The sequence below is a fragment of the Ylistrum balloti genome, unplaced genomic scaffold (assembly GCF_031769215.1).
Source record: "Ylistrum balloti isolate Yb309-2 unplaced genomic scaffold, AGI_CSIRO_Ybal_v1 Utg369932, whole genome shotgun sequence".
NCBI classification, from domain to species: Eukaryota; Metazoa; Mollusca; class Bivalvia; order Pectinida; family Pectinidae; genus Ylistrum; species Ylistrum balloti.
Window position 1 is genome coordinate 900,217 of NW_026782044.1, and position 27,148 is coordinate 927,364.

The following is a 27,148-nucleotide window of genomic DNA, read 5'->3' on the forward strand; positions in this document are numbered from 1 at the left end:
ATTAGTTTCAATTACAGATTTACAAACTCTTATACATCAACTTGAAAAAAAACATTGTCATATAACCCTTCACAATAATTTTCCCTTTACAATATGATATCTTTAAAATATACATAATTGAGTGTTATTGTGGGGTAATAAATTGATCTCAATTTCTTTTCTGCACCATCACCTTCATCGTGTTATGGTCAAGTCTTTTTTTATGTCTCTTCAGAGCGATTTTTTATTGTTGAGAGTTAACGAGAAATCTCTTAACCTCCTGCATTCATGTCACGTGAATGCTGGTCCCGATTACCTGTCTTTATTTCACTTAATGGACGAATAATACATATACATATATGTTAACATTATTCAAAACACATCACATATAACAAACATATAAAACATTTACCACATCGCTATCAGTGTATTAACACTTACGGTAACTTCAGAGCACCGATATATTGTCACCATTTCGATATAATGTCATATTCATTGTGAAGTTATTAAACAAAAACATATGACATGAGAATATCGCCAGAATTATTTTCAGTTCAGTCCAATGAATGGCTGTTTTCAGGAATACTGGAAGACGTTTCCAGTCAGTTGACTTATATTCGTTTTAATTTCAAACAAGATTTATGGACCTTTTCACAATTTTTTTCTTTCTACCTCTTGAAATGTCCCATTTAATGCACAATTAGTATATATGTTCGTTATCTTGTATATATGACAACGGATGAATTACATAGGACACAACAAATTACAAGTTCCTTGCCATACATTTTATAATTTACATTTATCACGACACGCATACTGATGAAATATGTTTTTACTTCTAAATTACGCCACCTAGCGTTAATCACCAGTAACCAAAATGGACACTGACCATCGAAAGCTCTTGGTAAGATAAATAGGAAAGCTATAGGTAAAATAAGTAAAATATATCCCTGTTGTTTTTACCTCTCAGTTCGACAGTTAATAATATCGCAAACTCAGTAAACGACGTCTCCCATACAATCAAGGCACATTTCGGTTCTGTCTGTGTCTCCTATATAGGTTAACATTTTGAGTATATCCACTTCGGCAATTATCTTTTCATTTATGTAAGATTTTTGCTATGTCCGTCTGTCTTCCACTAAGGAGCTTTCGTGTGATCAGCATAACGTCTTCATGGTTCTAGAATCATTGATGTGGCGTTGAATTTTTAATAATCAGTCTGAAAGATACGGTAAAAATCATTAGTAACATTATAAAATGTTTTACGATTTAAGATATGCTAAAATAGAAAGTAATAAAACTGTTACACAACAACGACAAGATATTGTAACTGACCATTAGTGTTTATAGTATCAATTATCATGGGTCCACTTTACAATTTGAATTTTTCACAGGAAGCTATATTCGAACAGAAAGGACTTAACTGTGTTAACAATTTGTGGCGATATATTTTTATTATGGTATCGCAAATGTCCGTTTTACTAGCGATGTGTAACTAAGTTTACCAGCTCGATATATACTGTACAGCCGATACTGTACCGCCAATATATACTGTACCGCCGATATATACTGTACAGCCGATATATACTGTACCGCCAATATATACTGTACAGCCGATATATACTATACAGCCAATATATAATGTAATGTACCGCCGATATATACTGTACCGCCAATATATACTGTAATGTACCGCCAATATATACTGTACCGCCGATATATACTGTACCGCCAATATATACTGTATAGCCGATAAAAATTGTACCGCCGATATATACTGTACCGCCGATATATACTGTACCCCAATATATACTGTACCCCAATATATACTGTACCGCCGATATATACTGTACCGCCGATATATACTGTAATGTACCGCCAATATATACTGTACCCCAATATATACTGTACCCCGATATATACTGTACCGCCGATATATACAGCTGTAAATATGTATTATACCATATTATATATATGTCCATATTATTGCTGTAAATATGATTTAATCCGATGTAGGGTTATATTTATATCTATTTAGTTTAACCCAGTAGAGAGGGCTGCCAGAGGTAAATTGTTGGGGTACCGGGTTGCCTGTTACATGACCGCCGTAAATATAGATATAATATATATATACTGTACCCCAATATATACTGTACCCCAATATATACTGTACCGCCGATATATACTGTAATGTATCGCCAATATATACTGTACCCCAATATATACTGTACCGCCAATATATACTGTACCGCCGATATATACTGTACCGCCGATATATACTGTACCGCCAATATATACTGTACCGCCGATATATACTGTAATGTACCGCCAATATATACTGTACCGCCGATATATACTGTACCGCCGATATATACTGTACAGCCGATATATACTGTACCGCCAATATATACTGTATAGCCGATAAAAATTGTACCGCCGATATATACTGTACCGCCAATACAAACTGTACCGCCGATACTGTACCGCAAATATATAGTGTACCGTCGATACAGCTTAGGCGTATCCCTAAATTTAAATTCATGATGGTTATACTTACTTCACGGAAAATGTGAATAATATCAAACTGCAAATTATTCCAAATATGGAATCGATATACCAAAGTGATGCATCTGCAATGTATGCTTCAAGCGCTCCTAGTACTGCAAAACTCATTACTGCACCAATGATCGTTATAGCACCTGTAGAATGTAAAAGTTGATTAGATAATGAGATAACTCAGGAAAGGTTTCATTGAATCTCTCGATGATAACCAAAACGCATTACTGCACCAATGATTCATGCTCGGGTGGAAGAGGGGGGTTCAGGATTAAAATTATTTGAATTATTTCAGTGTTTTGTGTTTTGGCTTTAGTTTAACACCCCTTCTGAGTGTTACAACACATAATGATTAAACAATCAAAAGTCCATAGGATTTAATTAGCCCAACCGTTTGGTTATGACGCCATGTCAGTTTACAGCATATTTTGTTATATCAAACAGTCTATGTAATGAAGTTGTATATTTGTGCAGGATTCGTGTTATACTGAATGATTTTTATTAGAATCATATGTCTATACACACTAAATGTTACTGTTGTTTGATGTTTAGATGGTGTGTGTATAAGATTGTGTTAAAAGTTACCAACAGAAAAGCACTGATCAGCATGTTAACAATAACTAAAGGAGCAAATCAGCTAAAGTCACGTGAGTCCATCCAATGCTGTTCTGATGTTTTATACTGAGAGGTGAGGTTACAGTCCTCACATCACACATTGTTTAGGCCTATACTATTCTCACGATGAGCTGTAGCAGGTCATCCTGTAATATTTCATACATTCATACTCAGCACGTCACTAGTCCCTTCATTACACACGACCCGGATGTATTATCATCACATATGACACGGATGTATTAATCTGTTGTCATGGTAACTAGTCCCTTCATCACACACGACCCGGTAACTAGTCCCTTCATCACACATGACCCGGTAACTAGTCTCTTCATCACACATGACCCGGTAACTAGTGCCTTCATCACACATGACCCGGTAACTAGTCTCTTCATCACACATGACCCGGTAACTAGTCCCTTCATCACACAAGACCCGGTAACTAGTCCATTCATCACACAAGACCCGGCAACTAGTCCCTTCATCACACATGACCCGGTAACTAGTCCCTTCATCACACACGGCCCGGATGTATTAATCTGTTGTCATGGTAACTAGTCCCTTCATCACACACGACCCGGATGTATTAATCTGTTGTCATGGTAACTAGTCCCTTCATCACACACGACCCGGGTGTATTAATCTGGTAACTAGTCCCTTCATCACACACGACCCGGTAACTAGTCCCTTCATCACACACGACCCGGATGTATTAAAGCGTCGACATGGTAACTAGTCCCTTCATCACACACGACCCGGTAACCAGTCCCTTCATCACACACGACCCGGTAACTAGTCCTTTCATCACACACGACCTGGATGTATTAAAACGTCGACATTGTAACTAGTCCCTTCATCACACACGACCCGGTAACCAGTCCCTTCATCACACACGACCCGGTAACCAGTCCTTTCATCACACACGATCTGGATGTATTAAAACGTCGACATTGTAACTAGTCCCTTCATCACACACGACCCGGTAACTAGTCCCTTCATCACACACGACCTGGATGTATTAAAGCGTCGACATGGTAACTAGTCCCTTCATCACACACGACCCGGTAAATAGTCCCTTCTTCACACACGACCCGGATGTATTATCATGACGACCCGGTAACTAGTCCCTTCATCACACAAGACCCGGTCACTAGTCCCTTCATCACACAAGATCCGGTAACTAGTCCCTTCATCACACATGACCCGGTAACTAGCCCCTTCATCACACACGACCCGGTAACCAGTCCCTTCATCACACACGACCCGGATGTATTAATCTGTTGTCATGGTAACTAGTCCCTTCATCACACACGACCCGGGTGTATTAATCTGTTGTCATGGTAACTAGTCCCTTCATCACACACGACCCGGTAACTAGTCCCTTCATCACACACGACCCGGATGTATTATCATGACGACCCGGTAACTAGTCCCTTCATCACACACGACCCGGATGTATTAAAGCGTCGACATGGTAACTAGTCCCTTCAATACACACGACCCGGTAACCAGTCCCTTCATCACACACGACCCGGTAACTAGTCCTTTCATCACACACGACCTGGATGTATTAAAGCGTCGACATTGTAACTAGTCCCTTCATCACACACGACCCGGTAACTAGTCCCTTTATCACACACGACCTGGATGTATTAAAGCGTCGACATGGTAACTAGTCCCTTCATCACACACGACCCGGTAACTAGTCCCTTCATCACACACGACCCGGTAACTAGTCCCTTCATCACACACGACCCGGTAACTAGTCCCTTCATCACACACGACCCGGTAACCAGTCCCTGCATCACACACGACCCGGTAACTAGTCCCTTCATCACACACGACCCAGATGTATTAAAGCGTCGACATTGTAACTAGTCCCTTCATCACACATGACCTGGATGTATTACATATTATGATGAACAGATACGTACAGATAATAAAACATACATTAATCTGATGATATTCAGAAGAGGCGCAATCTGAAGCAGATTTGATGACGTCATTGACATAGATATGTCAGATCGAGAAACAAACATATAGAAGTAAAGAGATTTTAGAGCAGTTGTGATCTGTCGTTCTGAAACCGGTTATAAGCATAAGAGACCTTGAATCCCATTTATAGAAATATCTAAAAAAAAATTACAACTTAAAAGCCGAAGCATATTGGCTGTTTAAGTGTTTTGACGTCTTCACATATGTATGTATGTATGTATGTATGTATGTATGTATGTATGTATGTATGTATGTAAATAAGTAAGTAAGTATGTATGTATGTATGTATGTATGTATGTATGTATGTATGTATGTATGTGTGTGTGTGTGTGTGTGTGTGTGTGTGTGTGTGTGTGTGTGTGTGTGTGTGTGTGTGTGTGTGTGTGTGTGTGTGTGTGTGTGTGTGTGTGTGTGTGTGTGTGTAAATAAGTAAGTAAGTTAGTATGTATGTATGTATGTATGTATGTATGTATGTAAATAAGTATGTATGTATGTATGTATGTATGTATGTATGTATGTATGTAGGAGTGGATATTTCACTCCCTTTCAGTTGCCTTACATTGATAATGTCTCATTTTTTTAAACAACGCTACAAAATGTATAGCAATATAGATATTATCTTATACATCACCAGTGTTGTTGTACATGTAGGGAACTCTTTTAAACTTCATTATACGATGGACTGATCTGTCTGCCTCTTAGATAATTGTTTTAATTCACCAACTACAAGGCAGAAGAGTCTGTTTACATGCAGGTAGACGGAGCTTTTTCAGCTCTGAAAATGATAATGTTAAATATTGTCAATATTATTATTTCAGTAAACGCGTACTAGGCTTTGAGATCTAGATGTAACTTTTCACTTGTATTCAATACATACTGGGGTTCAGTCTTCTCTTTGTCGTGATAATCTCGTAACTAATTACCTGTATTATGATACCAGAGCCACAAAGAAATAAAGAAATGTTTGGAGAGCAGTGTTTTGTAAAGGAGATTTGTTATTGAGATTAGCAGGATGACTATAAAACTGTGAAATCTTAATTTGACTTTCACGACGGTTCGGTAGGAAGCAAATTATAGACAAAAGCCCACAAATGCAATCTGATATTTTCTAGGCATGTATAGGATTAAGTATCATCGTGTACAAATATTGTTGTCGTAAAAAGCGGACAGCGACTTTCATCACTGTATCATGATACAGGATTCCATTTTGCTGCCATTAAAACGATGTTTCACACTGAACGCTTTCTCTACATAAATTGATAGATTCAAACCCATATTTCATGATTAATTTCAGCCAATTTATATTATACCGAATCGCCTTCTAGATTTCGATCATAAAAGTTCTCAACATCATTGACAAGTCCTAGAACGGCGACACATCTGTAATGTACGGACTGACATTTTTGACGAAAAACAAAATATAGACGAAGATTCTGGAGAAGGATCTATAAATAATATTTCCTCCTTTAGACGCCAGACAGTATCCAGTTCTTGGCTCAGGTTACGGAACACTTGGTGTGAACGTGTTGCTTGTCGATACGATATTATAAGGTTTGATCCTAATATCAGATTTTAATTAACAACGCAAGTATCAACCGCAACAAGCTCATGATAAGTTGGTAGTAGGTTTTTTCATCTTGTCGATAACCTTCCAATTTTGAGAACCTGACAACCCTTGGTATGACTTATGTTTACATGTTGGGTGTTGTCAGCAAAGCAGAATGTGCTTTTCCTTTAGGAACACTTGGTCGTATTCTCTTTGTACTATTTTAAGTATTTTCTTTGTTCGTTATTTGCTATTGTTATATGCTATTCCAGTTTGAAGTATGATTTTCGTCAATATGGTTGTTTTGTCCCATTTGTCTTGTGTATTCACATGTAAACAGCCTATCACACTTTTATCCGTAATTCACATCGCTTTACTTTCTCTAGTTACAAAAGGTGTCCACCCACCAAAAATCAATACTTACTGTCAGTGAGAAGTGCCATACTTTCTATCTTGTAGCCAATACATATTTTGGAAACACCAAGTACCACGTTGATTATACCGTTAACCAGAGACAATGTCCACACCAGTATAGACTGAAACAGTAAGACAGAGAGCGGTGATTATAGAGACCATAAAAAGTTACACGGAAACCGTAAACAAAATGATGGACGACCTCAATGTGAAAAAAATATCAATGTTATGTCCATTCACAACAAATAGAAGAGACCCGTATTCAGTGTTTTAATAAAAAAATCATTGTGGGCATCGTAAACACATGAAATGGTGACCGCCTTATAATCCGAAGGCCCAATAGTCCGAAGGCCCGTTAGTCTTAAAATATTTAAAATGTCTCGGTATTCATTGATGGAATAGATACATTAATTAATCATGTCATATAATCAGGTTCATTTAAGTAGTTATACTAGTATACAATAACGACACTAAAGTAACGTTACGTAAAACCCGTTTATTTTCGGGTGGGGGTGGGAGGGGTGTGTGTGTGTTGATTTTTGATGGAATAGGTTTTACTCTTCATCCACGCATTTACATGTCCACGAATTGATAAACCACACAGTTTCAAAGTTGATATTTTATTGCCGATTGTGTACTATTCATCAACGAAACGCAGCGTCCACGGAATTTTGTTGTAAAACCACGATATTTGAGAACAACAGAAAAAAACATTACAGAAATTAATCATGACAGTCGTACATAAAAAAATATTACTACTATACGTAAGTTTTAGTGTGTTCTATTGATAAATCTGTGGTGATGGCCCTTGTTTAACCACTTAACTCCCAACTACGCATTTCTACTTATTGTGACGTCTGTGTTGGGAAAACAGACCTATCTCCCTTAGTTATGGAGGTATTGAACTACAGATTATATCTCATAAATTTGGAGAAAATGCTGAACAACCCAGTCAATTTTAATTTTGTAGATATTTCTAACGTTTTTCAGGAGTTTAAAATAGAAGGCATTTTTACAGACATCTTGGATTGATGAAGTCGTGTGCACGGTGTAAATATCTATTCACGTGTCCGGTTTGTATTCCACATATATGTTCATAAAGAACGAGATCTTTCACTAGTATGTCAATACATGGATATCTAATATTCAAAACCGTATGCACGTGCATCTGTATTGATAAACAAGCTGTTGAAATTCCGTTTTTTTTCAAACATCCCTCCGTTTACGATCGTTGCCGAATCAAAGTCGGAAAATCCTTCAAACGTTTCCATGAGATGACACATTAACAATACATAATGTATGTCCTATTCAGACTACACAGCGAGCTCTTGAATGATTATACACCTGCATTCTGTGATATGACTTCAGAAAAAAAAAACATGCAGCACTTGCGATATCGCACAATACTTGTAAACGCACCTACCCTACATAAACTATGTATATTTTTAATGACCGCTTTCTGAAGTTTGTGAAAGACGCGAGCTCAGCGGGCGCTTTATGGTATTTTGTGTTGTAATTCTAAACCAACAAGCTTCAGCTGTCGATCATATATGTTTTCATTAAATAAACAAACATTGATTTTTGTAAAGATCAGTAATAACAACATTCCAATATAGAAAGTTGACTTTATTTATTCATTTATCTTACAGGTTTAACGTCCGCTATTACGGCCTTTTCAACATTTCAGGAGACGCGATGAATTTGACAATCAGGTTATTATATATATGAAACAATGGCCTTACTCAACTCACACAAGTTAATAAATATAAATGCATTAATATAGGTGTTCCATCCTTGTTTATTATAAAATCCAAACTTGTAGTAAAGAAGAGACCCTTACGAATAGATTTATGAACGAACGGAAGAAAATCAATAAAAAATGTAAATAATTATATATTTTAGATATAATATACAACGATAAAATAGACATAATTCCTAAACTTGTAATTTTCATTACATCAGTATCCGGTCTCTGACATGATCGTCGTGCATAAGACGGCGATGACACCACGGAGATAGATCGAAGTCCGTGGCAACACGTTGGTATATGTGGTAGTCTAGTTTAAATATATTTTATTTGACCAAAAATCAAATGGAAATGAACACAAGTTAAAGAATTTAGGAACGTCCTCTTCCATAAATAATTATTCAAGGTTACATACATATATATATGGCAGCAATTCATCAAGCATTGAATCATTGATTTATACATAAAATAAACATTACTGTATACTGATGGAAAATTCCCAATATCAGCAGCTTTATAATATTACTTGTAAGATATACAGTATGAATACTATACTTTGTATAACTTTATGCGAATCTATGTCGGCGTGTGTTAGTGAGGCCATGAATTATTCAGTTCAAAAAGTTGAACGACTTGCGTTCACTTTTAGGCAGTGACGACTTCATGTTAATTTATATTTATTTCGAGATCCACACAAAAATTATATTAACTGATATGCCACCCAGCTTAGTATGTTAACATCGTCGTGTTTTTCTCACATGAATGCTTTTGCTGAAAGCAACCTACGACAAAACTTCGATAATCATTGTTTTATAAAGTCTGTATCACTAAAGTCACGGTTAATATCTCACCATAGTTGCATAAACATGTTATGTTGAAAACCTGACATTTTCTCACATCAAAGCGTTTGCTGATAGGAACAGCGACAAAACTACAACAACCTTTATGTTCATTAACATTAAGTTTAACGACAGGCCATAATTCTCCGTGGTTGCTTGAACATGTTCTTCGTCACCCATGCATACTTCTAATATTTTTTGTTTTGTTTTTTAAAATTCTTAATCTCAAGTAGTGAATATCCAGTGCAGTCGGAAAATTTGGGATCTGATATCTGTTCTTCCTTCTTAACAATTTTTCTCAATGTCTCCATTGATAATTCAGTTGAGCTTTAACGCTTTAGGTTCTCTCTCTTAGCCGAGATATACCAGAGTTTATGTAATTGGTAGTTACTACTTCCTACTATAGGCCTAATAAAAGTGTAACAATCAGTTCTCTTGTTATCAATATGATATTTACAGATGGGAATGGGGTGGGGTGGGCTTAAACAATATAAAACCATAAATCTTAAATTATGTTTTTTTTCCTGGACAGAAAAAAAAAAAAAAAAATGCCATTACAAAACTAAAACTTTTTTGACTCGATTTCTTCTAGGTTGTCAATATCTTTTTACACACACAATATCAACCTTTTTTTCAAAACAAAATCAAATTTTGGTTGCTATGGCAACTTTACAATCCGAAAAGAAATAATTTTGCTGTAAAATTCTAACAATTACTACCGATGAAGGGAAGGTGTGAACGACACACTTACTATAGTATTGAACAAAGTATTGATACTATTGTATTGAAGTATTCAAATAATCGAGTCAAGTATACAACGACCTCTGTGATTGGTCGGGGGCGGAGTTTAGACATTCTGAATAGTTGATCTGACACCCAATTTGTTCCGGTAGGCGGAGTTAATGTACACTATCAGTTACATAACAATTACTAAGTAATCGCTGGAAAAATGTCCGACGACGGCAACAGTACGCAAAATTTTCTTCGACGAAATTATGTCCGATACGAACGATATGGGGACTCCTGTTTTTGTACAAGGCGATGTGGTTGTGATGGATAATTGTGGATTCCATCACCATAGACAGGGAGAGCGCATTTTATGCTGAAAGAATATGGCGTGTCCCTGGTTTTTCAGCCGCCTTATTCCCCGGAATACAACGTAACTGAATATGTATTCAATGTCATGAGACAGAGGCTTCGGGCAAATACCCGACTTGTGTCAGAATTTCTGGAACTTGCAGTAGTAAATGCTCTAGATATTCCGCCCAACCAACTTCAAAGTTTTTTCACATGTTGCGGATATGTATAATTTTCGATGGAAAGATAAAAAATAAAATAAAAAATATATGGGACCACAGAATTCCTTTATTTTTTAATGCAGTATGAATTATTGGCATATATCAGGAGGTCCCAGGTAATTCGTAATTCTTTGCTACATATAATAGAGCTTGGGCTTAAACCGAAATATTTTGAGCCAACCCTCCCCCCCCCCCCCCTTTCAAAAAAAAAAATAAATAAATAAAACTAGTACAGAATGACTATATGACTATATTCACTGTTAAGATGTTATGAATTCTCCGGTCCCAGTGATCTAACCTGTTGATATATATTTTGTACGTAAATTAGTTTAGTACTGAGTAACTTTCGTTTTCTCGTTGTACCATCGATGGAAAAGCAAGGTATCATTGGGTGTAGAACGAAACAAATGGGACAACCCAATTAGGTCTGATCTGAAGCCACCTGTGACTTGGACTCTTCCAATTAACCTCTCACGACAGTCGCGTGTTTGTAAAATGCCGATGTCTGCACTGTGTTTTTTCACCTGACTCCACCCACAATCGATCTAGACTTGGCTCTGCCAATCAGAGAGCTTGTTGCATAAATTTAAGGAATTCGATTGGTGAAGTACTTCAGTACAATACTATCAATACTTTGTTCAGTACTACAGTACTTGAAACGTTCACACCTTCCCTTCATCGGTAGTAAGTTTATTCAGTTTCCTATTATACATTCTGGTGGTTGACTAAACTGTTAATTCTGTTATGCAAAGCCTTTTTAGGTAATGAAATTTAGACAGACCAAAATAAAATTTGCTGATTTCAACAACATCAAATATTCGAAAAACGAGCTAGTAACCATGGCAACAACCACGAATTAGTAAATTTCTGGCATATACATGTTCTTAGGTTTCTACTTCAGTAATTCACAATACTATGAATTTCGGATGTATTTTTTATTCACTTCCATCGTCGAAAACATTTGCTACCAATAGAAATTTGATTTTTTTTTTCAAATGTTTAAAATTGTGGTTGCTATGGTAACATTATTATTCGTAACACATGATTTTTTCAGAAGATTTGGAAAGCTTGTATTCCCATGTTTCTAAGTATATATGGGAGTTGCTTACAAAATTTTAGTTGAAAAAGGTGAAAATTCATGTTAAAGTAAAAATGGTAGTTATAGTTTATACTGCTGATAAATTTGTATTTACAGCCCTTGTTTAAGTAATGATAGTTCACGTAACTGGTAGTCATACTTTATACTGCTGATAAATCTGTAGTTATGGCCCTTGTTTTAGTAATGATAGTTCACTTAACTGGTAGTTTTAGTTTATACTGCTGATAAATCTGTAGTTATAGCCCTTGTTTAAGTAATGATAGTTCACGTAAGTGGTAGTCATACTTTATACTGCTGATAAATCTGTAGTTATGGCCCTTGTTTTAGTAATGATAGTTCACGTTACTGGTAGTCATACTTTATACTGCTGATAAATCTGTAGTTATGACCCTTGTTTTAGTAATGATAGTCAACGTAACTGGTAGTCATACTTTATACTGCTGATAGATATGTGGGCGTATGTAGCTGATAGTCACCGTATATTATATTACTGTTATTTTTATCATCAATACAGACCCGCTTACATGAATTAATGATACAAGTTGTCTTCATGAACTGTAGTAAAAGTATTTGTGTGCTTTTGGTAGTCTTAGTAACATACATGATTAACCAATTACAATAAAGTATACATCATATAGCGACAGTATATCGTGTTATAAAAGAGTTATGAAGCGATTAAAAGATTTTTGTTCTTGTTTGTTTGGTTTATCGCCCTGTGAAAAGTCTGCGTTATGTTTAGGAAGGGTCTGTTTATAGCTTATGGATGACTCGCTGAACAGTAGACCCATCGTTTGAGATCTAGAGTAAGCAGGGTAAAGCGTCTTGCACGAGGACATCATTACAACACTGAACAACAGGTTTCTCAGCTTTCTGAGTACAATCCGATACGAGAAGGAAGAATCGAACCACGCGTCTTGGGCTTCACTCAAGGGTACGCGAGTCAACGCTCTAACCGTCTGAACTATTGCGGTTCCCTGAGCCTACTGACAAATTAGAGAGATGTGAAATAAAATAAAATTGATTTTCAATAAAATAAAATCTAATTCCCTTTCACTTCCATCACTTTATCGAAATTTGATATCAAGATACTGAAGAAGAGCACTTATCTGTGTCCTAATCAAGTCCCTCAAAAGTATTGACTATATTCAATTATAGCTTCCAGGAGACATCCATATAATAAATGATGACCTTACACGGAGAGAGGTTCAGACGTAAAAAACAGAATGATGGCACCATGGTAGTATACAAGGACTTGTTAAGTAGATTTACCAACCTTTACTTCTTTAATGTGCAGCACTAAATCATATATCGTTTTTCCAGCCAGGAAAAATGACGACAATAAAAAGAAGAACCCGATGATTAGACAGGCGCTGGAATAAAAAAAATTAACTATACTCAACAGGATAGTAAGTTAAACACATTCGTAACCATTATTAAAAGGGCTGTGAATTGAAACAAATTCGTTACTATCAAAAAGGCTATTAAAATTTAAATTAGTTAAAATCCAAACTTCATTGCACATGCTATGAAATCAACTACATTTATAACTATATTTGAAAACTAAAGTCGAAATAATTATCTTAATTTCTTTTATGAAATGAATTCCAATATTTCACTGGCAAAAATGTAATAAAACGAAGAAAAAATAATGTTTGATAAAAATGAAATATTTCATATATGAATGGAGTATCGACATTTTTCATCCGTGCCTTGATCGCCCACGTAAAATGGATCAATACGTTATCATACCTGTGACAGGTATATGATATTAATGAGAGAAGACATGAAATATCCTTCCTGTAATGGTGATTCTACGGATTGCTCCTGTAACAAAACATCTATATTTCCAAAACCAATTAGAAAGTGTCAGTGCTGTATAAAATAAATTTCTATCTACTTTTTTTTTATTTACCTGGATTCCGCGGCATCCGAGTAAATTTCTTTGCTATGAAACCTCCACAGTACAACTATTGATGAGGCGCTGTCAAGAAGAGCCGCCAACTTCCGGAAAAGAAAGGCAGATTGTTTTACAAATGTACGGAAAATACTTTCAAATGTGTAAAGAAAAAAAAGAGAAAAAAAGTAAATTTTTGATAAGGAATGTTTATAAGGACAATGTTTATCGAGGAAAAAATCCTTGTAATTGATCAATGATAAACGTTGGAAATTTAAAATCATGCATAAAAATTGGGATTTTATAATTTAAAATTTTGCTTTCAATACTTTTTATTGAGTGTTTCTAAACAAACTTGGATAAGGAATGAGCTAGCAGCCTCAACACTGTTTCTTTAATGATTACAAATGCTGTTTTTTTCGGAATTTTAAGGACTTTTTGAGAAACCACAGAGAGATGTTGATAACCTACCCCGAATCCGAATAACGTAGAACTGTTTCTTGTTAAGGAAAGCACTGTAAAGAAATACACGATAATAACACGAGATTCTGGAACACACACCTGTGTTAGTACCGACTGACCCTGAAATGTCTATACCTTAATGCTGACACAGCTTAATTATCTCGGTGAGGTGTTGAGGATTAATCGTCCACAACAGATATCAAAGCATTAATATAAGAGTCATTTGGCAAATTTACGAGATTCAGAAAAATTCTGAAAAATCTTTTTCACTTGATAATTATGTTTGATGTTTCATAAAAGTTGGGCCCATTTGAAATAAAATCGATGTAAAGTAAAAATACAGGCGTGTGTAGGCGTGTTTACAGGTGTGATGTCGCGTGTGCGGGGCAGTTTTACTGACGTCATATAACATATAGAATGTGGCTGTATAGTTATTCGAGGACTCACTGTGTAGTCTGAATAGGACGATTACGTGTAAAGGTTAAATACCTATCTCTCACGGAAAAGTCAATTTTTTCCCGACCACTGTTCGGCAAAGATCGTAAATGAAGGCATGTTTATAGAAAATGGATACCAGCAGCCTTTTTATATCAATACCAGCGGACGATATCGTCTTGAGTATTTCTCAGATAAGTTAATTATTAAGATATCAATGTTGATATATTATATTTTCTCTTCGCTTTTTCAGCGAAGAATGTGTGTATTGGGACTTTAAATTAAATAAATTTCCGAGACAAACTTTTTTCTGTACGTTGTGAATAGAAAAAAGTCAATGACTTTCGAGTAAAACAAATGAAATTACATGGTTCCGTAAGATGAATGTATCTTGAAAATGACACATTGTAATTCTTTATATAAACAGTACGGATCAGAAATACCAGCATGAGCACCCTGGCCCTTTTGGATATGAGAAAAAGTCGTTAAAGATTTAAACATATTTGACACTGTGACCTTGAAAATTAGTCAAGGCCATTCATTTCAACAAACCTGGTAGGCCTTATCCCAGCATGCTACAGGCCCAATATCAGCACCTTGGGCCTTTTGGTTATTGAGAAGTCGTATAATGATTTTGACCCGGCGACCTTGAAAGATGGTAAACGTCATTCATATTAAAAAGAACTTAATAGCCCTTCATCCATGCATGCTACAGGCCCGATATCAGCACCCTCGGCCATTTGGTTATTGAGTAGAAGCCGTTTAAAGATTTTAACATATTTGACCCCTGTGGCCTTGAAAATAGGCCAAGGTCTTTCATTTCAAAAAGGATTTGTAGCCCTACATCCCATCATGCTACAGGCCCAATATCAGAACCCTGGACCATTTCGTTATTGAGAAGAAGTCATTTGAATGGAAAGTTAACGCACGGCGGAAGGCGGATGACAACGGACGAATCACGATGGCTGATGATTATATAAATGACACCAGGAAGCTGAGATAGAGGGAAAATCAACAGATTTGAAAAAAAAATGATTAGATCAATAAGAATGAAAAAATACATATAAATGGATATATCCTTACACCAGACGGCATGCGTCTTACCTAATGCCAGTGCGCCCTGTACCATTGCAAATATCACAGACAGCCATGACACAACGATGGCGGCATAACGGAGGCGAACGGCAGCCGCAAAGCTTACTCTCCTTTTCTTTCCCAGAAGTTCCGCTGTAAACGATAATCAAAAATGGCTAAGAAAATATGATATTTATATTGGATAATATTTCAACTCTATTTTGTATTTTTTTTTATAGATTTATGTGTCTTAAACTTGAAACAATGACGTAAACTTATTTAGTTATAGAAATTCCATACCCACAGTGTGTCCACAAGAAAACATACATGTACATTATTATGTGGCTCTACTATATATCATTCTGTATTGAAAGACACTATTCATTCATATGTCTTTTATACAATCTTAGAGTAAAGGCAATTTTCTTATTAATCTGTTATGTTTTCTATCGGGAATTCTTAATATCGGTCATCGTTTGTTAAATTAGGGCAAGAAAAAGGAAAACATTGCGTTTGTATAAATAAAAAATGCGGACACCACCGGAGGCTACTATTGATACAAATCAAATGTGTCTGACAAGATGACAACAAGAGGACATAGAGTTGGGACAGAAATCGGTCATTTGATATCGGGCAATCCTTATCTTATGTCCAGTTTAGGAAATGATGTTGCCTACAACATGATTTAGGACACTGTAGAAACACACCTTAATCACGGTGGAGTCTACCGCCGGATTTATAAATTAAATCAAGGCGGTTAAAGAAACACAAGTCACTGATCAATGTTGAAACCTTAATATAGAAAGGTTGATTATTATTGCAATTTCCAGCATATACATGTAATACGGGAACGATATACCTTAGAGGCACGTGAAACCGATTTCAATATGTTAATGTAATTAATGGCTTCTAAATTTGAATCATATTTTATAATTCATATCCCAGTAAGACAAAGTTGATACTTCACGTTTCCACGTTCAGTGTGTTTTAGCATTTCATTGTAATCGACTTGTAACCATTTTTGTCAAATTGTTTATAGGTATAATTCAATGTAGCATTAGCATTAAATACCTACATGACTGAGCTGTCTTGCCTTACATGTATCTGTATTCTAATTGCAACACCACATTTGATTGACCAATGAAATGAATCGCGACAATATCACTTTGACGAACCGTTCCCAAAATATCCATTTTTATCCTGCAAATGGCGTTGCCATTGTCGGAATACACCTGCAAGATTTTTTCTGTATTCGGCAATGACGGAAAACAGTTGCATTTTAGCACGTGTGGTAACTCGTCAGAATAATTTTCTTGGTTTACATAGAAATATGTTTAACAATATAAATAACTGTTGAAATAAGCAATTATATATCTTGTAATAAACAATTTTATTCTCGAAAGTCATAAAATCGCTGTCAATCTTGTTGAAGTTTGGAACTATATTTCTGTGCGGAGCATTTATTAATGGCGTACGTCATCAGGCAAAATACAGCGTAACGTCAACGTCGGGTAAAAATAGATTAAACAACAAAGTTTTGATTGCCTGATTTTCAATCAGCGAGGCAGGATTAATGGAATACATGGTCAGTGTCTTAAAATATAAGCCGTATTTTGGCTCGGGACAGAAAGACAAAAGTGGCTCGCTATTTTAGTCTTTCTACACCCTCGCCAAATTACAACTTACGTTTTAAGACACTGACCATGTATTCTCCATATATCTAGTGAACGTGATGCTTGTTGATTACGTCAGTGACCCCGATGCATTCCGACTCTGCCTGTAATATGACGTCATGAACGATAGCCTGACACGTAATGTCGCCTGTTTATATAAGGGCATCAAAATTCACAGATTTCTGAAATTATGCGTAAAATGGCACTTAATTATAGTGGTTTTGTTTTTAATAATCTCAATGAATTAGAATTAGGATAACCCAATGTGTTTTGAAATACGCGGCGATTATACAATTTTCAGTTTTATTGTTTCCCCTCACGTCGCCAGTAAAATACCTGTTCTATCGTTTCATAAATATCGACCGTCTTAATTTATGGTGAAGTCTTTCGTGTGTTTAAGCGCGTCCGAAGAAGAGTACTGGTCGTTATATTTAACAGAGAATGAAGTTTTAACATGCAGTTGTCATATCTTGTTTTTTATTTTTTTCTAAGAAAATGATTTTATCAAAGACATGTATATTTACAGATGTAAGCCTTTCACACAAATTGATATATTATGTAGATTTTCCCTCAGATATATTTAAAACACATGATAACTTGAAATACATTTTCATCTACATAAAATGTCTTACATTTGAAATGGGAAACTACCTGTGCATGTCTATCAACACTTTGTGTTACCGACACTGAAATGGAAATCCATACATAGTTTAATACTTCAGGGGGTATAGATATGTATGGTTTTTAAAGCTTTCTAAATTGTAGCCGACCTCAAAATTCAAGTTCGTGTGTGGATATTTATTTAAAAGCTGAAGAAACAACACATATCCCGAGGCATTGTAATCTACACAATCATTGAAGCGTGTGTTAACCGTGACAAGTAAATATACCGGATATATATTTATATTTAAAGCGTATAACTCACTGTTGTAACTATATAATCGATATCAAACCCAAATACTATCGACCTTAAACACACGCTACTCTGTGTATCACGTTTTAAATAACTTTCTGTTATAACGTATATACTTGAAGGATACAGACGAAAGACATGACCTTCAACACCCTCTCCTAATGATGTTTACAATGCTGGGCTTATTTATCACACCTTCTCGTTGTCCTAACCTTATTTATCTAATTAGACGGAACTCGTATTAGATGTAAATAACACGTGACTGTTATGACGTGACTATATAGCATTTACACCATAGATGTGTATATAAGATCTGTCTGTTGCATCACCTGTCTCTATAACGTGTACAACAAAATCTTAGGATTTCGTTGTGCTCAAATCTCATTTTAAATAAAAAAAAATCCTTGGATGAATAGAGCTGAAGAAAACGACAAATTTAATCCAGCACATGTTAATTTGAAGACTGATTGTAGCCATGGATTCAATTATGTATCACTCGAAAGTTAATGACTTTACAGAAATTTACGTCCTACTACGGTGTCACGTGTCTTATACAACATGTCTATGTATTTATTACATGTATCAGATATTCCTATGTTACAAAGTACATAAACTTGCAAAGCTTTTCATGCGATATTTAACGACACACTGTTTGTCAATAAAAATATGTATTAAAGCCAGATGTTAATTATTTATAAAATTCACATCATAGAACATCACAATGGGGAACTATCTGTACTTTTCCACGCCATATTTATGACTAGTTGAAAATTTGCTTTCCCTCCTAAGCGGCAAAACTTTATATGCAGACGAACCTGTCTATAAAGGCCACTAAAGGGACGAGAAAAGTGGCTTTTATACACAGTTGGTCTTTATACAGAGGTTCTATAACTATGAATTGCATTACACAGGGAACCAAAAACGACTTTTATACACGGATGGTCTTTGTATAAATTTGGCCTGTTAGACAGATTTGACTGTAGTGTGTATTTAATGTCTTGTTTGTTTAGGGATTTAGGCTTCCTTACCAGCATTTGAAGTGTTTAATTAACCAAAGTATTGTACAGTTTATCATCTCTGGGATCTCAGGCCATTGTCTTGTGGCAGTGTATACAACAGGTTTATAACGCGGGCATCCTTCCTTATCAGCGATGTAGTTCGAGTACATATAGATTTGTATCAGACAAAATATAAAAATCCCAGGTTTCGGTAAAGTATTATGAAATGCATTCGCAAATATGTTTTGTTGAAAAGATTGATCACCTTCCCACTGGGTCAGTAGAGGGTAAGATACAACGACCAAATAGAGATTTAAAAACTCGGGACATCCGATCTCTTCCCTTCATTGTACCTGGTTACCGTAGTCATCCCTTTTGATTGCTTTATCACACCATACAAAGATGACATGGATTATTTTTACACGTCTACAAGGTCAAAATATGCATTGTTTGGATAATAAGCTATCATTTTCCCACAACATTTGTCATACCGCAACTTCTGATCGTGAAAAAGTGACGAGCAACATTCACGATTGTGTTGTTGGTGAGTATCCTTCATTCAAACAATATGTCGAATTTTGAAAATTCTGTTGCCTTCATTTGATGACCCATCGACTTTTTTTATGCTTGACTTTTACTTGATGAGAATACAGTATACAGCTAAACTACTATCACTATTGATCTATGGAAGTTATGCTTTGCATGTGTCGCCCTTTGTTTTGATACAGGTAAGTAAATATCACACAGCATGACGTAGTAAATTTTACGTATCGATATGTGTCGCCCTTTGTTTTGATACAAGTAAGTAAATATCACACAGCATGCGGTAGTAAATTTTACGTATCGATATGTATCTCTTTGTGTTGGTTCTCTGATTTCCACATAAACTACCATTTCTGCTAGAAAACATACCTCGCCACAGTGTTTTGGATCTCACCTTCAGCCGGAAAAAATAGGCAATGAAATCGGCACTTTTTTAACAAACTGTTCTTGAAATGGATGGTTAACCCAGTATCGGTATGTTAACATGATATCAACGTGATGATACTGAAGAGGACATTTAGAGTAACTTGTACGAAACTAACACAACTTAAATCCGGCAAAAAACCCAGATCTTTACACACTTCACAGAATCAAGATACTACATCGTACAGTTACAGCTATTGGGTACAGGTTATAGGCACTCGTATAATTTCTTGACAAGAAAAATAATATTTATGTATTTTCAAACTAGTCGGTAGGTCCCGTAAACAATAGACACCATATGTCGATATTTGTAAATTATGTATGTGAAGTTTTGTGTAAAGAACATCTGTTGGTTTGTGGTGATAAACGATAGCACGCGCTGATATTACCACAACTTCTACATCTGCACTAAGTACATAAAGTCTGTCCTTTGTTTATAGCTAATCAATAGTGACGACACATTCGGCGTAAACAGCATTTATCATCGAAATATACATATACCGAATAGTAGATATTTTTGTTATGGAATTGTGCAAAAGATAAAAATACATTATTAAAAATATCCTCACAATGTACATTTTAGCTAAAAATCAGTTAATGCATAACATGCAGCTGTTTCGTCCTTCTAGGACTAGCAAGCTATGCTAATGGCGTAAACCTTTGAAATCTAGACAACGGCTAATGTAATAAAAGATTGGCTGTCACAACTATAAGAAAAATGATCGATGTGAGAATGCACTAACCCTAAAATTCGATAAATTTCCTAATTTTCAAAATCAAATTATTTAATATAAACTTTATTTTATTCCATAACAACATGCGAATATTACATAGCAAAGTATACAGAGGAATTGGAAACATGTTAAACAACTTATATAAATCCTTTTCCATAAAAAAATAAAAATCAAATTATTTGAATGTTAAGTATCTTTATATAGAAATATCCTGAATCACACCATGCCAGTATTCCTGTAAATTAAGAATTGGCACAGGGTAACGGGAAACCTCGAGGCTTTAGGTTCATCAGAAGTTGTTACCCAGGTGATATTAAAGAATAGTACAAATCATACTAGAGAGCGATGTTTGAGTGTATGAAATAGACGATAATAACTTTAATGGATTTTAAAAATAACTTATTCCCGAAACACGTGAACTCAGTTAAATGACAAAGTACGATTAAAATGTACGAATAAATGAATATGTTTAAGAGTCAAAAGAAAGTTGTTTATTTAAGAACGTCTATTGTAAATGTGTGCGTGCCAGGTCATATTAATTTCCGGGTGAATTATCTACAACCGAATCTTTGTACACCGTTTCAGATTCGTACAGCTTGCCGATATTGCTTACTTGCGTTTTTGTGGCAGGTATTCACATAATCATGTCAGATTACACAGAAATAAATGAAAAAGAACGAAAAAATATTTCCTGACAAACCAAGATAAACAAAGCTGACTAACTACGACGTGGACAGACGATAACGAAGGACAGAAAAAGTGACTCGCTAGAGGCTGGTCACTTTTGCCTTTCTTCACCATCGCCAAAATACAGCTTATATTTTAAGACACTGACCATTTATTCTATTTATCCTGCAACATTGATTGAAAATCAGACCATTTAAATTTAAACAATTCTGTTGTTCATTCAATTATATGACGTTGGCGTTACGCGGAATTATGCCTGATGACGGACGCCAAAATAATTGCTGCGTGTGGAAAAATAGTTCTAAACTTCAACGTATATAACAGTGATTATATGAATTTTTACAAATCGATTTGTTCACATTTAAAATCGCATTGACAACTATTCATATTTCTGAACGTAACATTTAAAGCCCCAATATACGTAACATTCACCAAATCTTTAGTGTAGAATCACACATAATTATTGAGATATTCTCTAAGATGTAGTTAAAATTAAGTTATTCAAACAATAGTTACCACGACTTTCTGCATAAAGTATTGATATATGAGCAGTTGAAACTCGCTATTTGTAAACACACCTCCATTTTAAACACGCCGCCATCGAAATTACGATTGTTGCCGAACGACGTCGGAAAGTTCGTGACCTGATCTCGCGAGAGTTTCTACTTATAGAGGAAGCACATGCAGCTATTTCTACGGTAAGTTTTTGTTTACAAACATTGTTTGCGAAGTCTTGTCGTAGACTTGAGGTATTCCTGTGATAAACATTCAGTTTTTGGGAAATTATTAGAAGGAATATTTAGTTTAGAAACGATACGACGCACAATCATAACGTAAGAATTCAGAACTGGCCTGATGTATGATTGGAAAAAAAGGAAGCGACTGGTGAACGTCTGTACTGTGTCTGCCATGTTTATACACGCGGAATATGCGCATGCGCAATGCTATCGCTACGAGCGGTAATGTATGAATTATTGTGGGTCCCACATTGTTTATTAAATTGAAAACAGTCAGTTTTATTTTCTTTAATTAAAGGAAAGTATTTGTTTTGTTACATATATTACGGGGAAAATAAGATAAAGTTTGTTTTTTATAGTGATTTTTACGTATATTGGGGCTTTAAGCAAATTAAGAAAGCAATTCTGTCGAATTATTGTGCGTGCAAAAATACAGCTGTTTTCCGTCACTGCCTAATACAGGAAATATTTATGTGATAAGTGTTTCCCAAATATGGTGACTTGAGATAAAGATTGTTTTCAATAATTATCTTTTATGGCAACATGGTATTGAATATTTAAAGGAGACATTTCATATTAACAAGGAATGATTAAAGTCTATAAAACGCCATCATACACCACATTTATGAAACACTTTACGAAAATATCATAAAAGAATTAACAAAAAAAGGCGGCCTTCGAAATGTCAGTAGTATATACATCAAAAGGAAAAATAAAGAGATATCTAGGGATAGGTATGTTTAGAATACCTTATTACCTGTGCATTTGTCTGTTATTCACAAACGATAATGCGTCGATGGGCATTTTCTTTTATTGGGAAATTCAATGTGTATGCAATTTTTATTTGTCTTTATATTATTCATGAGACCCTTCAGGCGGCAAATTATTTCTCACACTAAGTTAAAATTAAACACGACTTTAACAATGAAATTAATTACATTCAAAGCACATAAGTTTAACGTGCAACAAATGTTATTCTATTTGAATTGAACCCCAGCCATTTTGGTTAAAGAGTAGTCCACAGGTCAGAGAGCAATCTTAATATAAGGTCACTTAGGTCAATTAACTTAAAAGCCCACACAAGTTTAAACCTCACCATATTTATAAAAATTATGTAACGTAACGCTCAATTTAGTCCATGTCGCTTACAATTATATATATCAAAGCCTTGTCACATCTCATACAATACTACTAGGGTCACAATCTTTTGTCTAACTTGTGTTAACAAATACTTATAACACGGATCCAAGTGACACATTTATTGTATACTTAATATAAATTAAAAAAAAAAAGTTTGACATGTAGGAGAGAAATACAGAAATGTATGACCGATATTTGGGCTTATCGCCTCGTGAACAGTCACGGTTAATTCAAGAGGAATCTCCATTTTAACTGCACCAAGGTGGTTACCTCACTGAACAACATGCGTGTGGACCGTCGCATGTTATCCCTTATATTAGGATAAAGTTTCTTGTTAAAAGACTCGACCATAGCTCTCTACCATTCGTGATCTCTGTTTCCATGGAAACATGTAAACTACCCCTGGTAAGCATTCCCGAACCACTCTCCACGCCTCCTCACCTAATTGCCGATATCATAGGTCAGTGAATGATAATGACCTACACTCAAGGTCACATGTCAAATTGTATTTAATATGTTATAAATAAGCTTTCATTGTCCTTTCGCCCTTTGCTTCCGTACTAATTTCACAGTTAATGATACGACAGCAGCAACAGCATCTAGTATGATAGTAAACAACAATGATTAACGAATGCTTAATTACGATCTTCTCATGGAGTAATATAAAAACACCTAAACAAGTAAATAAAAGAATAGCACAATACATAAAAGTAGTACTGACTAATCTAGCGGTCTTTATCATCGAGCGGGCTCTTCGTGGGGATAAATACGGTATCTCGGATAAAACCTCAAATCTCTCTATTATCCCGAAATAAAATTAAAGGTCTTAATAGAAGATGTAAATAAGTATAAAAAAAATAAATAAATAATACTGAAAGCGAGTACATTGTTGTAATGACGTCATCATGTATAGTAGGAAAATATATTTTCACTAAAATTAAGTATTTCAGCCTTGATCTAACTGAAGTGTTTAATTTACTTTTAAAAATAACATTATATTTTGTGTAGAAACGTCATTTTTCTGAATAAATTAAGAGATAAATGAATTATTTTTAATAAAAAAAAAGACAATTGTCGCAAATGTGATTTAGCGCTTCATAAACTGTAATGTAATCTGCTACTGTCGCGACGGCTTTTCATATGTGTCATTGTGATGTCACATTGTTGAATGACGTCACATATAGACACAGCAAGGAAAACAAAATGTAGTACATACCGATAACATTAGGATCAAGACAGGACTTGATATAAAGAATCATGATATGCTATGGAATAAGGTCTATTTAAATATGATAAATGTACTAGTTTAAATAACCGTATCGAGAGGATATGTCGTTACTGGTGTGTGAAACAAACACTACTCACGTTGATATTATGTTATAATACTCACGTTTGGTTCCAAGAAAAGATATGTATGATTTACACTTATTTTTACACTTAGTCGCACTTTTTACCTTTTTCGAGACTAAATTGGGACAATTCTGGTTTGCCGTTTCCAGTATGGTTCATGACACTTCCTTTGTCTCCGATGTCCGGCGTTCCATTAGCAATACGTTTGTATTTATCTTCTGTGTCCGACATTTTGTTTAGGTGTTGCGGACCGCTGGACTAGTACTCAGAGAATCCAGTGGTCAGGGGACCACAGCCCTGTACGCTGACAACTGTTCAGAGATGACAATACTCTCGTACATTACGACGCCGTGATTACGTGTCTGTTCTGTTGAGCAGCTGTACAATACCCTCTCATCAAGATCTAGTCCAGAAATGTCTTTTCAAGCTATTAAGTTATATGATGTTGGTATTTTATCCTGAAAGAATCGAATGACACTACACTTTAAAGCTTCGATATGCATGTAGTATAGGGGTTTACATACATAGACAAACAGAAGTAGATTCAGAGATACATATATACACCTAAACCGGACCGACAACATGGAGTTCAATAGCTTGTATTATCAATGTGCTCGTTCGAGTGGAACTTGTTAGTTTACTAAAGAAGCTTACTTTCGGATTATGAAATAGTAAAGCTATCAAATAAATGAAACCCCCAAATCAAATATACGTCACCCTCACCTATATTAATTTGTATTATGCTAACATTGTATGGACCTTTACTTGTCTCATACATGCATCTATGAAGAAATGGGGGTTTAAACTAAATCCTCTGTTGGAATTCACAAAAAGGTGAAAAAAATCGCGTTTTTTGTGTTTACATGATTAAAATAATACAGATATATGTATATTTCTAAAGTCGTTATCATGATTATGTTGTGTATTACAAATAATGTTAATCTATGCAGTGATAAAGGAAGAAACACTGTCAAAACTCAAGCCTTTTAGTCCACAATCATCTGATGATGTGCTATTTAAATCTTCCGTAAAAATGTTATCGCTGAGAAACGCTGGATTGATCTTTCTAAAATTTCATATGTAGATTCCTCTTTTTTCTTAGTTTTGCTATTTTTGGGACTAATCAGAAAAACCCCAACAAAATGGCTGACAGGCGGCCATCTTGGATTTTGTATATGGAAAAGTAATTTTAATTCAATATATATTATGATGTTTTGGTGTTTATGCAACAATGAACGTCCATGAACCGTCCGTTATTTGATACATTTCTCTGAAATTGTCTTTACGAGAGCATATATGTTTGTGATGATAGATTTTTTTATAAGATCAGAACTTATCATTCCTACTGTACAATACATCCTCTGAGGTCGATTTTCTTGCTGTCTGTCATCATGTATGCTATAGCCTTTTAATCAGGTATTTTATGTACTATGTCGTGAATATATCATACCTGTGTCCACACAGATGTCCATTACTTTACTTTAATACATTTCCATAAGATAAACACATAGTTTATCCACATGAAGGATTAAGAAGGTTTCTGGTATTGTGGACACCGGAAATAGTAATTCATAACAAATCAATGCGCATGACACGTTTAGTCAGTCGTTGGTATGGTCCAAGTAAGCACGCCACCGTATTGGATTATCTCTTCGCTTTGCCAGAGGAAGACAAGATTATACCGGATCCTACGTTTGCAGATAAAAATCCGTTTAAACTATTGTTTAGATGGAGCGGTTTTTAAATTTTAACTGCATTTTCTGTGTTGAAAATCCTTTTGTATGAAACATCGTGCTAAATAAGAATCATACAAATATGTCGCTGTTCCCTGAATAATAGTAACACCCGCTAAGATTCAGCCAGATTCATGCAGCTCTCTTTTCTGCTTAATAAGAGGCTCAATGGGCCTGTATTGATTGCCTGCTTTTGCTTTTTTGAAATTAAAGTAATAGGATGCTAGACATTTGCAAGGTTTTTCTCTTTGGCCCCTACCCTACCAA

The 27,148-nt window shown here is 35.3% G+C and overlaps 1 protein-coding gene across 1 annotated transcript; it reads right to left on the bottom strand.

Annotated features, from left to right (window-relative positions):
- Positions 1-1,164: 1,164 nt before the first annotated feature.
- Positions 1,165-25,406, bottom strand: LOC132547061 (transmembrane protein 163a-like; the record flags this gene model as incomplete). The annotated part of the gene is made up of 8 exons (XM_060210810.1): positions 1,165-1,198; positions 2,537-2,678; positions 7,113-7,224; positions 13,359-13,455; positions 13,998-14,086; positions 14,451-14,494; positions 15,981-16,103; positions 25,253-25,406. Coding segments are annotated over 8 exons (795 nt in total), but the record flags the coding sequence as incomplete, so codon positions are not given.
- Positions 25,407-27,148: the final 1,742 nt, after the last annotated feature.